The following is a 15,833-nucleotide window of genomic DNA, read 5'->3' as shown; positions in this document are numbered from 1 at the left end:
ATTGGGATTACTGCAAGTGTGAAAGAAATCATTCCCTAAATATATGTCTGTCAGTTGTTATATATACCACGGAGTGTAGTGACAACATTGTACTTATGGAAAAGTGACTCTAAAGGTAATGTAAAAATAAGGGAAACAACATTAATTCTGTATGGTAACTGGATTGCGACGTTTGATGCGTTTAGGTGTCAAATCTGATATGCTACCATATGTGTTCTTAACCTTGCAGGGCTTGGAGTAATGTACATTTATAGCAACTGGCATGGAGATGAGGAAATCTATTTTCTGTCTTTATCCCTTAATATATTTATAATAGATTAAGGTTATAGATACCTTAAGCCCATCATTTTCTAAGTTGGATGAAATGTGTCACACTACTACATAGATACCACTATGTAGGGGCATCACAAATTTACAGTAACAAAAAAATGGAAAGCTGCATTTCTTGTGATTTTTGTGACGTCTGCGAGAGATATGTTGTCATATTGACTCAGATTCGTTTGCTGCTTGAAATATGTATGTATGCTTGCGAGTGTGTGCCTCTATAGTCAGCACAGTTGTGTTTCTTGGAAGAACGATATTCTTGTAAAGCCAATGAAAAGGGCAGAATGAGAAACTGGGACACTAATCCGTTGTGTCTGTGCTGTCACATCAATTATGTAATGTTTGAGCAGAAGGGGAACAAATAGTTATGTGGTGCTGTATATTTCATGTCAAGATTCTTCGCATAAAGATACTCTCGGTTTCTTTCTCATGTGTGTTTCGGTGAACAGCAACGGTGCTATATGATATGAATTTTGTTGTGTAGGTGTTTTCATAATATTGGTGACATGATCAAATTGCTTTGTTCATGTGGCCTCTCCCTGGTGAATTTCAGATAGAGTTCACAAGTGGCTCTTAATGCTACCAGTGATAGCATATTTAGATCTGTTGTGGGATGTTTTTTTGCATTCTCCACAGAATTACAGATCTTTGAAGGGGCTGGAAACTGTAGGAGACCAATAATGACAACACCTAAAGAAAGATATAAATATATATAGTCGTATGGTATATAGCTTACAGAAACTACACTAAATAAAGCATTTCATATCACAATGTATCAGTATCCTTCACAATTCCCATTAGAAAGGATGTGCATTTTCATTAGAAGCACATTTCTCTCAAGTAGATCAAATTATTCAGATGTCTGCTATCATATCTTCGGCTTCACAGAGTCTTATTTGCCAAGTGTGCTTTCTCTTCTTTCATTTTTAAATCACACCATCAAATGCCAAGGAAGAATGAGGCTGCGTAAGGTTCTAGGAATTACAAATTTGTTAGTGTTGTCACACCTTTGACCTCTGACCTAAGTAATTGAACCAATTAATCTACATTTGTAGTAAGGGAGTGCAGGCGGTGTATTTTGGCCATGGATGTCACCCCGGGTATGTGTTGAAGAGTGTATGATAAAGAAAGAAGACTTGCACATGCACCCTGGCAAGTTGTGGTAATCGGTTCATTAGATCACATGGCATTGCCTGCAGCACTGGTGGATATGACAAACGTTGTACCGTTTCATCGGTGCATCCACAGTGCTATTGAATCCCAAGGTCAATTGTCCTCATGTACCACAACAAGCTACACTGCGAACATGGTATGTGCAACATAAAGTGCACATGCATTCAAACTTCCATTGGTTGGCATATTGCACCCACCAGTGCAGGTGTTTTTCTTCATTATGTACATGATTCTCTTTGTCGGTATAATTTCTTTTTTGAAGCAGCATTGATTCTTTTGTGCAACGCATTAAGAGATGTACTTATGTGCAGAATTACAATTGAGTTCTTGTGTTTCAGCTGCACGTTGGCTTTCATCTTTTTTTTAACTATTTCAGTCAACTCATGAAAACCTGTGTGGTGGGACGGATGTGCTCACATTAAGAATGAACTTGTCATAAATGTATCGGATGTCGTGATTAACAATTTGTGTACATCTATCTGTCAGCAGAAGTTATTATGTCCCATCCTCTTTACACTTAAGTTAACTTTCACTGGTGTATTTTGGCTCAAACATCACTACCTCCTTTCTTTGTTTATTTTTTAATTTGGTAGTGGAACCAGCATCACACAATAAAAGTCGAGGCATCCACGATGGAAAAAATACAAGTCTGTCACTCCTGTCTCTTTTATGGTTCTTGTTGAGCAGCATTATACCAGTTTCACAAAATCAAATTCATGTATATAACCTTCTTCTCCTCAAAGTTTTGTTGTTGTTGTTGTTTTTTTTTTTTCTGAGCAGAACTCAAAGCTTGCTCAAGGCTTGCCTGAGCCCAACCAGTTCTTTAGTTTACTAGAATCTGCAAACTGAAAGCCCACCTTTAGGAGCAGAAATAACTGAAGAAGCAAGTACAATGGATACCATTTGGACCAGTGCTTGTGAAATATGCTTGAATTTGAATGTAATGTGAAACTGGCTTTTGAAATACCTTTTCTGTTTATATATATTTATATATATATATATATATATATATATATATATATATATATATATATATATATATATATATATATATATTTTTTTTTTTTTTTTTAATTTATTTAGTCTCAGACTTTAGCTGTATTTGCCAGTTAGATATGGTATGCATACACCTAAAAGCATAATTCCAAGCCATGTTGGAATAAAAGTTGTAGTAAAAGTAGTAGTAAAAGCCAAGAGAATACTGGTAGTACGGATATCATCAAATCAGACATGACATAAGAAAATCAAGAAAATTCAAAGTTCTCACATATTTTCACAAAATAGTGATATTTTTAGCATGTAATGTACAATTGACATTAGATGAAGTTGTCATAGCCTCACAAATCCACCATTAAACACACAAAATATTCTCTAAATTTCCTTCTTTTTTTTTTTGGACATAAAATCTATGAAGAAAAATGTACATTCTTTGCATCAAATTTTTAGTAGTGATGTAAGCTAGCACTAATGAATTTTTATGAAGGGAGGCTTAGTTACATATTGACAAGTTCACCTTAATATACATCTAGATTATGAATATGGAACAAATTTTCACTTTTTTTCTCACAATTTTCAGAAGGCAGGGGGAATATTACCCGTAGCATATGTCAGTAACAAGTCAAGGGAATGTGAAGGTCCTACATTTTTTCAAAAAATGAAATTGTGGAATTCTGTAAATTTTTCTGGTATCATTCATGCATGTGACATACACTGCAGTAGTCTTTTTATCCAGTAATGACTGCACAGAAACTTTAAAAAATTCATAAATTTTAAAAGGATTTTCCTCAAACTTTTACCGGTGTGTTTTTCTGATAATGCTGCATTCACTCAATCCACATGTATATCAAAGGTGAACTTGTCTTTTAAAGGTGTCCTCCAAATACAACTTGATTCTGATGATATTTTAAGTGGTGACTTGATGTAATCACCACATCACTTGGTTCCCATACGTGGTCGCTGTTGATTACATGCAGATATGTACAACATCCAAATTTTGTAAACTTAATTGTTTTAGAACCAGGTTTTGATACAACTGCTACATTCTGTGCATCTGATGTATGCTTTTTATGTCTACATTCAGTTAATATGAATGTGGTGTGAGAATGAATATATGCAGTCAATATAGTGCGAGATGAACCAGTCAGAGATGGGACATACTCGCACATATCCATGCACACAATCACAATGTAAATACAGTGGCACGTCATTATAATGAGCGCACACATCAGTACATTTAAAAGACAAGTCCACCTTCATAAACATAAGGATTGAGAGAATGCAACAATATTAGTAGAACACATCAGTGAAAGTTTGAGGAAATTTGGACAATCGATGCAAAAGTTATGAATTTTTAAAATTTTTGTGTTGGAACCGCTGGATGAGGAGACTACTACAGCTTGTGAGTCATATGCGTACAACAGTATAAAGAAAATGTAAAGAAAATTCAACATATTTTCACTTTTTTCACATAATAAAAGAGCACTTGACTTGCCTCTTTCTAAAGGCAGGGGGAATAATATTACTCATAACATTTGTCGGTACCGAGTCAGGGGAATGTGTACTTTTTTCAAAAGATGAAATTTTGTGAAATTCTCTTTATATTTTCCTTATATTATTGTACGCATGTGACATCTAAGTTATTCACACACTGCAGTAGTCTTCTCATCCAGCGGTTACTGCACAAAAACTTCAAAAATTCATAACTTTTGAACGGATTGTCCGATTTTCCTCAAACTTTCAATGATGTGTTCTACTAATATTGCTACATTCTCTCAATCCTTATGTTTATGAAGGTGAACTTGTCCTTTAAGGAACTTGCAGGTCCAATTTCCATATATTCTGGCTTTTATCTCTGATACAGCAAGACACCAGATGGTGTACAACTTGATCGAAATTTTACTAGTCCCAGGCAGACCATCATGACGAGGTTCCTCCCCCACCCCCACCTTGTTGGCAGGTAAAGATTACTCGAATGCTCCAAATGTTTGGGATGTTTGAGGCAGGTGGTGTTCCTTGGATGGTGAGATGGGAGCTTTTCTGTTTATGCATAAGTGTAAGTCTCAGAATTTAAAGGGATCGTATAGTTTTAAGTGAGATGGTAGGCTTGAGGTTTCTAACTTTTTTTCATGAGATAATGAGAAACCTCTTCCAAAATATGACAGAGCATATGATTCTAAGAGGACTTCAAAGTTTATTTGATGAAAAATGGTCTTGAAATGGGTGAGGTATCCAAAACAAAGCAATCCTAATTATGGAAGGTGAAGACCCCTTTTTATTAGGATAGCTTTGTTCTACTTTGTGTTTGGATATCTCAGCCATTTCAAAACTCAATTTCATCAAATAAAATTTGAATTCCTCTTGGAATTATATTCTCTTTCATATTCATAAGCATGGTTTTGTAATTATCTGACAAAAAGTTAAAAGCTGAATCCCCATCTCAACCAAAACTATACAATTCCTTCAACTTTGAGGAAATGAGGCAGGAGAGGCTGGGTAGGCCAGGGATCGAGATGACTCCATAAAGTGCTAGAGGCAGTTTGTGAAGCAGTTTGCCCCAGCCCAGGCATGAAAGTTGTGTGCAAGGAGTTGCAGGCACCAAGCCAATAAGGCACACGCCCAGTGGTTATACATGTGAATTGTAAAGTGTGGCAGGCATCGCTGTCATGCAACTCTGGTTTCTAGCACTGAAAGTTTTGGGCGGTAGGGCCTACAGGCCAGAAGAAGTCTCCAGTACTTGAACGTAAGTTGGAAGTTTTTATTCATCTATCCTATTTTTACATCACTAACAGTGACAAACAGGCCTACCATTAAACTATGGCACGTGTACACCACATCAAATTTGCACCACCGAGCGGCATCACACCTGTAAAAACATCATACCCTAAAAAAGCATCACATATGGTACCTTTTGTAAATTTGCATGGCTGGACCATGTGCATTATAATACATCTTGATCATGTACTATTGCGCTCGGCTCATTATCCCCATTATGAATTGTACACAGCTTTCCACACGCAGTTAAAGAATCTCACTAGACTAGCAGAGTTTACCACTATCGATGAGCATGTGTTTCGATGCTCATATTTGCCGATGGGCGATTCCATTCTAGCAGGTACGTCTGTGCTAGTTGTGCTTTTTTTAATGTACTGCAGTGGTAGCAAAACAAGATTGTTTCAATCGGAGAACTATGATATCTGACGACTGACTCCCTTTAAGTGGAAAACACACCACCATCCACTTACACATCCACTGCAACTGCACAGTACTCCAAATATCTCTCAGACAGGACACAGTGTATGAATTCATGGCTATGTGTTGTTTATAAAAATGACATGGCAATGTACCAGAAAATCACTGGGCGTAAGAACCATGGAACACCAAATACATTCACGAAAATACAATATGTCCAGTGCATTCTGCTTGGAGCTGACATGACCTGAGAAATATGAGATGAGGAAACAAAATAACACAGCAAATTAAAGAGAAAATAAATAGAGTTAAAAACACATCTTTGTGTTCACCTTGCTTAAATTGTATTTAGAAATATGTTTTTAAAAAAATCAATGCAAGTAAAAACACTGTCACATCTCGGCTCTCAACCTGCTGATTACATTAAAAATGTCATATCTGATAAATGTACAACAGAGATGGGAAAAATCATGCTTTTGCAATCAACTCACTTAAGAATTTATAATAACCATTATTGATGGTACAAAAATTTGATTTTGGTCAGCATCTCAAAGAATAAATTCAGTCACATGCCAAAAAAAAAAAAAAACTGAAGGGTCAATCGGTGTAAGACCTTGTGTGACTTGTGTTCCCTTAGAAACATGAGATTGCATGCTTTAAATGTGGTCCACATAACAAGTACCCTTACACTCTTACACTCTGAGAAAATAAAAAATGCTTCATTTTTTTTTTAAAGAAAATTTGATGTGTGTATAGAATTGGTAGCAAGTAGGCATGTGTCAATATTTGGATCAAACTTGCCTCTTGTCAAGACATTGAGATACCATAAAGTACACAAATAAAATTCAATAATTTCTCAGTATATAGTTATCAGAGCAAGAACAGCAGTGTCGAGTTTCCTGCAGTTAAGAATTACTGGTACAGAAAAAAAGAAGCTGCCAATGGCAAATTAAAGCAACGGAAAATAGAGTTTGAATCAGATGTGCTGATTTTTATATAATCAATCAGGACAACCAAACCAAAATTTGAAGGGGAATAACTTGCCGATTCTTCTCTGACTACAATGTCAGTATGCTGCCCTCTACTGGTCGATTTCTTGCCAACTAGACTCTTGAAGCCTGTGTACAGTGCAGTTGTGTTTCTCTCTTCACAGCAACATCTATCATCTACACAAATTTGCTCAAGAAAACAAGTAATCTATATCCTGCTATGGCAGTTTTACCACATTCTTTGTGAATGTAGGCCTACTAATGATGACAACAGCCATAATAATTAATACATCCTTCTTCTACTTGATTACCACTGGGGATACAGTCAGCAAAACAAAAAATCCTTCAACTTATTAATTGTAATAAAAATCAATAAAAGAATCAAGGGACTTCCTGTAAAAGTGGAAATTTTCGCAGTGAGGAAATTTTCATGTATTTCGTGTGAACAGAAAACAACGGGAGAAAAAAAACACAAACATTTTTGCTCTTCATACAATGTTCCACTAATGAATGTCTTGACTGTGCGGAATTTAAAATACATGAAATTCATCTCACCTGAACAAGCACAAAAAAAAATTTACTTGCACAAAAGTATCCACTTTTACAGTAATCGGATGACTTACACTGAGCCTTTTGATACCAACAAGTGTTACAATTAGTATGTGTAGTTCCACGACACAGCTGACATTGCACATCTTACGTAGCATTACCGTGGATGCATGAGACATTGCTTAAGTAATTTTATTGGAGTTAACATAATTTCACACTTGTGTACAGTGAGGGGGAGTGTCAGCACCCTGTATTTCCAGTATACAAATAATGAATGTTTATGAGTGCAATGGACAGAATATTTCATGAGGCGAAAGATGAAATGATCCATTCAACGAGGCGCATGGATCGATAATTTCATCTTTCATTGCATGATTGAAAAACATTTATCATTTGTTTTATATAACACCTAAAATAGATCCTTGTCATTTTATGTTTTATCAATTTAGAACAAATCTGTTACAGAGTTGTAGGCAGGAATGAAATCAAGGCCAACTGACAGGGTAGCTTTTGTGCATTTTTGTGCGAGTCTAGCACTACGAACATTTGAGTAGATTTTCTGCTCATCATCAGCCTGAAATCATTCTAATGAATGCTTAGTTTGGCAAACTTCAACAAACATAAACTGGAGGAAAGAGAAGAGAGAGGAAAGAAGAGGGAGGGAAGAGTAGAAGATGAAAAATACTAAAAGAAGGATGGTAGGGGTAACGGAAAAAAGAAGATACACAAGAAAAATAAAAACATCAACATCATCTACAATAACATCAAGAGGATAAGAAGCAAGAGGTTATCAAAGAAGAAGATCACATGGAAATCAACATAGAACATATCTGTAGATCTATAACACCTGACTCTAGGTTCCAAATTCACGAAGGTGGTTTAAATCTAAACCATGGGTTATGCAAATTTCTTCAGCGCAAATACGAATGGCAGATTGCGTGCGCCATCAGACTTCAAGTAACAAACACACGCTAATCGCATGTCAGAGGTACAAATGTGTAGGCCCTTCGCCTAAATTACTGTACACGCCATACATTTCGCGAGTCTAAGTTTTCGCGAATCGGGAATTCCCAACGACTTGGCGAGTGGTTAAATTTGTGATCGTGGAGTCCCGTACTGAATGGAGTAGAGTACACGCGTACGTCACATTTACATCGGGATCAGAGTCAATATTTTCGCGTGTCTTTAATTTCGCGAATAGCACCCGACTCGCGAAATTCGCGAAAATAAAAACCTCGCCAAATATTCAGCGTATACAGTATTTCATGCATATTTAAGACCATGGTCTAAATTTAAACCACCTTTGTGAATTCGGGCCTAAAAGAGTGAAATGGTCTATTTTAAGATCCATCAAATATATATGGGGACATAATTATCATGGGGTGCCATTCAAGAATGCAATACTTTTGATTTTGAGGTAGGATATTTTCCCAACATAAAATATCTTTCGACATGTACACATAATTGGCATTTGAAAGAACATAAAATGATGAGTAGTATTTACCTAAACACCAATGCAAAACATAATTTATATAAGGAATGTTGGGGGGGGGGGGGAGGTTAATAATGATGGACTTTTACTTTCCAATGCTATGTTGCTTAGCAGCATACAAATAACATTTATAATACTTTGCCAGTAAGGCAACAAACCATTACCAATTAATGTACTCTCAGCAGCATTACTAGAATAATATTTAAGTGAAGTTGACAAAGATTAAAAAAAAAAAATAAATAAATAAAAATGTGCTCTCAGAACGCTCATCACATTTTTCATTATTAACACAGAATGGAGTTACCTTTCTGACATTATAAATTATTGCAATCAATATTAAAATCAAAATCTTGTTGTAGGAAGAGAATCTAATGGGATGGGAATTTGAAAGAAAAAAAAAAAGAAAAGCAAGAATTCAGAAATCTTCATCACAATGGCCATGCCCACTTTGCACAGATTACAATTCCACATTTAACCCACTGAAAACAGTCCTGCGTACACAACGCACTCGGGCAAGTGTCTATGGAAAATATGTGTTGTAGTAAAATCAGCCCATCCTCAAACGGGTTAAGTTGATGTTTGAAGATACAAACTAGTTCACTTAGGTGGGTTTGGCACTTATTTTGGACCTCAAATGAAAAACAAACTGTTTAAGCATTTCAACACATATTAAAGTACAAACATGTATAGGACCACATTTAATAATCCATTACATCCTCTTCTTGTATTAACTACAGATGAGTTCCGGGATAAGCACCAAAAAGTTTTGGAGAATAAATATTCAACATAATGATGCAATGGATACCACGGTACTTGACATAAAAAACAACTGAGATTTAGCATACTATTGCACTCCAATGAGGGTGGATGTGATATTGATAGCTGATGATACATACATCTACATGTATGTAGATGTACTGTATGTATCATCAGCTTCAGGACATTCTCAATGCACACACACTGACGTAAGGGCTTAAGTCACGGGAACTGCAGAACATAGGAAATGGAAGACAACTCAAATGAAGGTGAATATGTTTAGGAACTTCAAATTTCAGACTTAGGGGTATTTCTGATGAATAAGATCAACAAAATATGTACTGGCTCTTTCTTTTTTTTTTCTTCTTCTTTTTTTTTTTTTGTCTTCCTCCTCCATGACATTATCACAAAATCTGGCACACAATATACTTGAACATAAAGCCCATCAAACCTCTTACTCAAGGCAACCTCACTATGCACCAGCCAGCTATATGATAGATGTGTATTAAAATCAGATGCATATTTGACAAGACATACAATGCATAGGACTGAAGACACGTAGCAATCTTGGCCACACAGTAATTTAACAGCAGAAAGAGTGATATGAAAAACAAAAATGATCAAGAATCAGCAGCAGCAATATGATGGGCAGCCTGATCAAACTGGAATGGCATTTCCTGTCCAGCTATTGGTCAAATTCTAGCCAACCATGTTTTACAGGGTTTGCCCCAGTGGCAAGTTGCCATTATGGAACTCTTTGTTACTTGGTGCACAAAGTTTTCATCTCAAATATTTGCTTCCACAGCAAATGTTATTGAAAGAGTTTAAAACATTTTGGACAAGATTATTGGGATTCATTATCAAGTTGATCCTTATGATCCATTCCTGAATAGGCCATTTTTATGGGTTTTTATACCTCCACATCTTACTCTTATTTTCTTAGGTTAAGTATGTAGCACTATGCTAACATCAAATCCTATGTATTTCCACAGTAGTCAGGAATGTTTTCATTTGTTTGTATCTGTATGATTATCTCTATGTATCACAGAAATTAAGTCTTTCTTCGAAATGGTATTGATGAAATGGTTTGCTAATGCACATTATTCGAATTAATAAATCAAAGCTGACTTGACCTACCCCCCCCCCCCCCTTTTGTCTGGCATTCCTAAGCAACGCTGTCTGCACACACCATACAAGTTTTCTCTCAGTTATGTTGCAGTAAGAACACTGGTTTTCTATGAAACCTACAAAATTCACACTTGTAAGCCATGAAAATAGAATAGAAGAATCCCAACCAGTTCAACTATTTTACATGATTTCAAAACATTTACTCTGCTAACCTGGGCAGGAATTTGAAGCACAGTCATGAGATGTCAGATACAGCATAGAATGCTCATTTGTCACTTCTAGTGTGCATGATCTGTGACCACTTTCTATTTGAGATCTCCTTCCTTCATCTCCCTTGCATTACCCAAATGCATCCCTGCCCTAAAGCCCATGCCAGAGAAAACCAATACCTCTACAGCTGGTGTTGTCTTTTTAAATCGAGGTATTTCATCCAGACGGTTAATGTAATCCAATGCCAACAACCTGCCACCCCCCCCCCTTCCAGAAAAATGGTGTAATCCCACGTATTTTGCATATACGATTATGTCATGTACTCTTCATTGTAATGAACCGTCACCGGAGTCCTGAGCTTGAATTTTTGCCTGTTGCAATAGGAATACATCACTGTACATGAGCATTCCATCACTGCTCAGTGCAAATGCATCCATACTAAAACGAGTCAGATTTTCACAGTTCTAACCCGTTTCAGACAAGCTGTTTTTAGTGCCTATCGTCAATTTGGTTTGGGCGTGCAGCCGCTGTGAGCATATTTCTCTTTTCTGTCACTTTGTACATACATGTACTTATTGCACTATACACAGACGTGAAACAAATATTTGTGCGTGGTCATTATAAATCCATACTCAAGTTGTATAGTGCTCCAGCTGCTGCTTGCTAAACTGTATTTTTCCGAGTCTTTCAACAAAGACAACTACATAAACCTCACACGTTGCTCTTGCAGTTCACATATTCCCTGCATTCACTCTTTTAATACAATAATTGTCAATGCAATGACACTAACTACGAGTGTATATAGTAAGAGAATGTTCCTATTTACAATGGTATATAAATATCATATCACATTATCTAGCTAAAAAACCAAATCTGGCATTTTAAAAAAAGTCACAGTTTACAAAAAAAGCCTTGAGGATAGCATCAAATATCTCCGACAACCACATGTTCTTCCATGCCCTCACTCTCTGTGATCAGCGCCCTCTCTAGAATCACTTTGCCCTCCTTGTATCTTTGCGACTCCTCGGTGGCGAACTCATAGATCCAGCCCAGCTTGGAGTCACAGTTCTTGCAGAAGACGTCCCGCACCATGTGCCTTCCTGTCAACATGATTCGGTCCTGGACCTCGCTGAAGGAGAGGTTGACCACCCGCTTGAAGAGGTACGCCCGGCCCGTCGACCCCGTGAACCGCGTGGACATGAGCTCCGCCCGGTTGGTCAGCACTGTGTCGCAGTTGGCGCAGGAGAAGAGGCGCGTGCCCCCAATGTGCTCCAAAAAGACTCGACCCATGGTGCAGCAAAGTCTATAACTGAGCCCACGATCTCTGCGAAGAAGAGGAATGATTTACGCTGATATCATTTAACATCAGAATATACGAAATAATCTGGGAAAATCAATGGGCTAAAATTAGACACCTTGAGATGAGCCAGAATAATAATAATAATAATAATAATTCACAACATTTATATAGCGCGTTATTACATAAAATGTCTCTAAACGCTAAAATAAACTGAAATTTTTTCCTTTTTTTTTAATTCAAAAAAAGAGAGAGAGAGTGAGGATATTTCGCCTGGTATCCATTTGAGCTTGGTTTATATCGTCATAAGCTGTTGTATACATGATCAGAGTCTTCAGTTCAATTCGTATCTTCAATTGCATTTCCTAGATACACTGCCTACAAGAAACCAAAGACAATATGAACAAAACTACCAATGAGAAAAGATGTAATAACCCTCTAAAGATGGTGCTCATGCTTCTGGTGGTGCAAAGTATTGATTGGCATTGACAGTAGGGTAAAGAGGGCCGACTCTTGAACTCAAAACTTGCTTTTGTTTCCATCCCCACCCCCACCCCATACACACTCAGACACAAACACAACTGAATACCCTGCTGCTGCTATCACCACCAGTCTAAATAAGCTCTGTAGAAAATAATCACTATTGATGTCCCCCTGGTTTTGTTCAGAACTAACCAGTCCCTTTAATCTGCATTACGGATCATACAAGCGTACTGATCAATTACCTTCTTTCAGGGCACAATGGTGCCAAGTTAAAGTCCTTACCAGCACCAGTGCTTCTTAAAAGTGGGTGAGAATGAAACAGGTGCAACGCTGATCTGACATGTTTACTCAGTTACACTTATGTCTTATACACTTACAGGTATACTGCAGTTGGAATTGTACCGGTACTATGTGTGTATTTCTGTATGTCTGCCTGCATACAATGTTCATGCCAATGTGCTACAGTATATACAATGTACTTGTTAAGATGGTGTAAGAATGATATAAGATAATTTTAACTATAGTTCTGTTGATTTTTTTTTTCATCACAGCCATTTGCACAAATACAAGCAATTACACTATACAATATCATCAGCATCTTGGTTGATTTCTTCCTTCTTCCTTACCGCGGCTATATATGGAATGCTGATGTGCTTGATATACAACTTGTGAGTTCTCTACAATTTCTAACAATTGAAATATTATGAGGAAAGATAATATCTAGTGTGACAGGACAGGATGTCAGCACAAATCAGGTGAAACAAATGCAAAATTTGGTTATAGGTCTAGTTTTGAATAGGTCCTATGAAGAAGCTGCAAAAATTTCAGAAATTGAGTTGGTTGGAGAGCCCCTTTCAAGATAACTACAGATGTAGATTGTCATAAAGGGATAGACCTTGTTGCAAAGAGTAAACCAGAGAACTGAACTTAGCAGATCAGATCAATTTCTGTTAGTTATTTAATAATGAACATAAATATAAACAGAAACTGATGTAAACCCCAAGATTTTCCCACCTTTCAACTTATTCTCGCAAGCAACAACCACCTCAGCAGGTGATGATTTATCTTTTTGGATCTTTTTATATATTTTACTTATTCTATATTCCTGTTAAACAGTTTTCTGTTGAGCAAGTTAAAGAACTTCCGAAGTTCTGAGAAAGAAAAAAAAAAAGAAAGTGGAAGAAGAATGGAATAAAGTCATACAGTATATAAAGAGGATAGTGCTATTTTCTGCTTGTGATAAGTACAATAATTTGATGCAAACACGAGTAAATAAAAAAAAAAAATAAATAAGTGCGTCATATACTTCGATCACTACTTTGAGAAAGGGTGTTTAATAGGGACACAAAATTCAACATGGTTCAGCAATCCGTACATTCCAACTGTGGCAAAAAGTCTAAATATACTAGATTCAAAATACAGGTTTTAGCCTATTTAACTCGACGGAACATTTATGGATTCACGATACAGCTAGCTGTAAAATCATATGTTGGGTGTGTTACAGGTTGAGGTGCATGGGAAAAACGTCTTTCATCATATCGATCATGCCTGTCCTTTGTTAAGCGAGGTGGTACGTGTATTTGGGAATGCGCCGGGCCAGGTTGACACGATTATGGAGCTCGGAGGTCGAGCGATCAGCTGCTTTAGCTCAGTCCGCAGCTAGTGCCGTGTGCATTTAGGAGTGCGGTCGAAGCGAGTGTACAGCTATGCACCATTTCCGATGGTCTCTTTGATTTTGTACTCCGTAAAAGTTGTCACGTTAAATACACCCTCAATCTCCATAAACAGAAAACATATTTTTCCTAACCGTGTAGAGAAGTATATCATACTCACCCTATCGATGTCTACGCCAGATCAAAGCAAGGAATTTGTTTAGCTTTCGTCTCTGTTTTCGTGATTATCTGCGTCCACGGAAATTCCCGTCTTCTGGCCGATGAACGTTGAAGGGGCTCTTCCGCATAGAAAACAAAGTCTGACGTCATCATTGCTCGACTAATAACAATACCACGTGCATTGGCGCGCCAATAGCAGCATGATAGCGCGCGTTTAAATGGCTAATTGACATGCACACACAGCCTTTAAAGTGAAAACAAAGTTCTGGTAAGGGCCTGAGAACCCGTCTGGCACCATTTCATATTTGCTTGCAATATATCGAAAGAGTCTACAAAGAAACTTACCTGGCTGACGCGGTTTGCCGGAATGATGAGTCGTTTTGGAGTATTTGGAGAAAAATAATAAAAGTCGGTAAACCGACTTTTATTCCAGAAGGCTCCAGACTAACTCGGTCTCAGGGAAAACTCGACCCTATTTCAGACAATTTACACAGTTCGTGATCGCCATGTTCATCAGTACTCTATAATACTACGGGTACCAAACGAGGCCTTACTGAGCAGACAGGAAAGTGCGTGCTAATCCTGTACAAAACAAATGGACAGCGCAATGTCCTCAAGCCTACTAGTATACGCGCATCACCTCAGTTGCTGAGACGCGCGGTCTTTGAAGTTTTTGTTGTTGTTTATCAAGCGTCTTTGATTGTTTTTAGAGGTGCTTGAGAGGCGCACACTAATTTTGCATGCGCGCCAAAGGGGTTTTTGATGCGCGCGTTGTAACAACTCGGACCATTACTGCGAGTAGCCAGAACGCTATGTACAATGTAGTTTATACAGGCCGCTCCCATATGCATGGTACAACGCTGTACAATCCAGAGGGACAACCAATACAATTCATCCCGCCGTCAAGCAAAGCGAGGCCGAGTTATCCCCGAGTCCGAGTCTAGCCTGACCCCGTTCGGGTAAGTTCTGAGACTGAACGTTTTTGGTTAATATTTCCCATTTTCGTCGTTACCCATCGAATATCTTGTTATTACAGCGTTATTCCGCACATTTCCTAGGCATACGTGCACATTTTGGAGCAAAATTTGACAACTTTTGCAGGCGTACCAGAACTTTCTTTGGGCTTTAAATTCTGGCGTTCGATAGTAGGCTACTACACGACTCTCACTGAGTTTATTTTTGTTCGCATTTCTTTTCTCAGAACAACCACTTGAAGTGTATGCCTCAATGTATGTCTCTGCCGCATCTACCTAGGTAATCTGAACCTGCAGATAGCACAAAATGAATGGCTGCACAATGTATAACATAATAATACGGTTTATTAGTACAAACAGAGCAAATGAATGTTTTGTATTAAAGAATGAACATCAATCTATTCTACAACATCTATTTTTCAAACTCTGCTTGCCTAA

General features: G+C 37.5%; 1 protein-coding gene across 1 annotated transcript; it reads right to left on the bottom strand.

Annotated features, from left to right (window-relative positions):
* Window positions 1-11,733: 11,733 nt before the first annotated feature.
* Window positions 11,734-14,527, bottom strand: LOC140230335 (protein yippee-like 5). Its single transcript, XM_072310490.1, has 2 exons — window positions 14,423-14,527; window positions 11,734-12,133 (listed from the first exon to the last, which is right to left on the bottom strand). The coding sequence occupies exon 2, from the start codon at window positions 12,097-12,099 to the stop codon at window positions 11,734-11,736; it is 366 nt and encodes a 121-aa protein (XP_072166591.1). The 5' UTR covers window positions 12,100-12,133; window positions 14,423-14,527.
* Between the last annotated feature and the right edge of the window lie 1,306 nt (window positions 14,528-15,833).

This window comes from Diadema setosum, chromosome 1 (genome assembly GCF_964275005.1).
Source record: "Diadema setosum chromosome 1, eeDiaSeto1, whole genome shotgun sequence".
Classification (NCBI taxonomy): domain Eukaryota; kingdom Metazoa; phylum Echinodermata; class Echinoidea; order Diadematoida; family Diadematidae; genus Diadema; species Diadema setosum.
This window is presented reverse-complemented; position numbering and strand designations above follow the sequence as displayed.

Excerpts from the sequence above, each read along its gene's own strand:
- LOC140230335 (XM_072310490.1), bottom strand. The coding sequence starts at position 12,099 with ATGGGTCGAGTCTTTTTGGAGCACATTGGGGGCACGCGCCTCTTCTCC.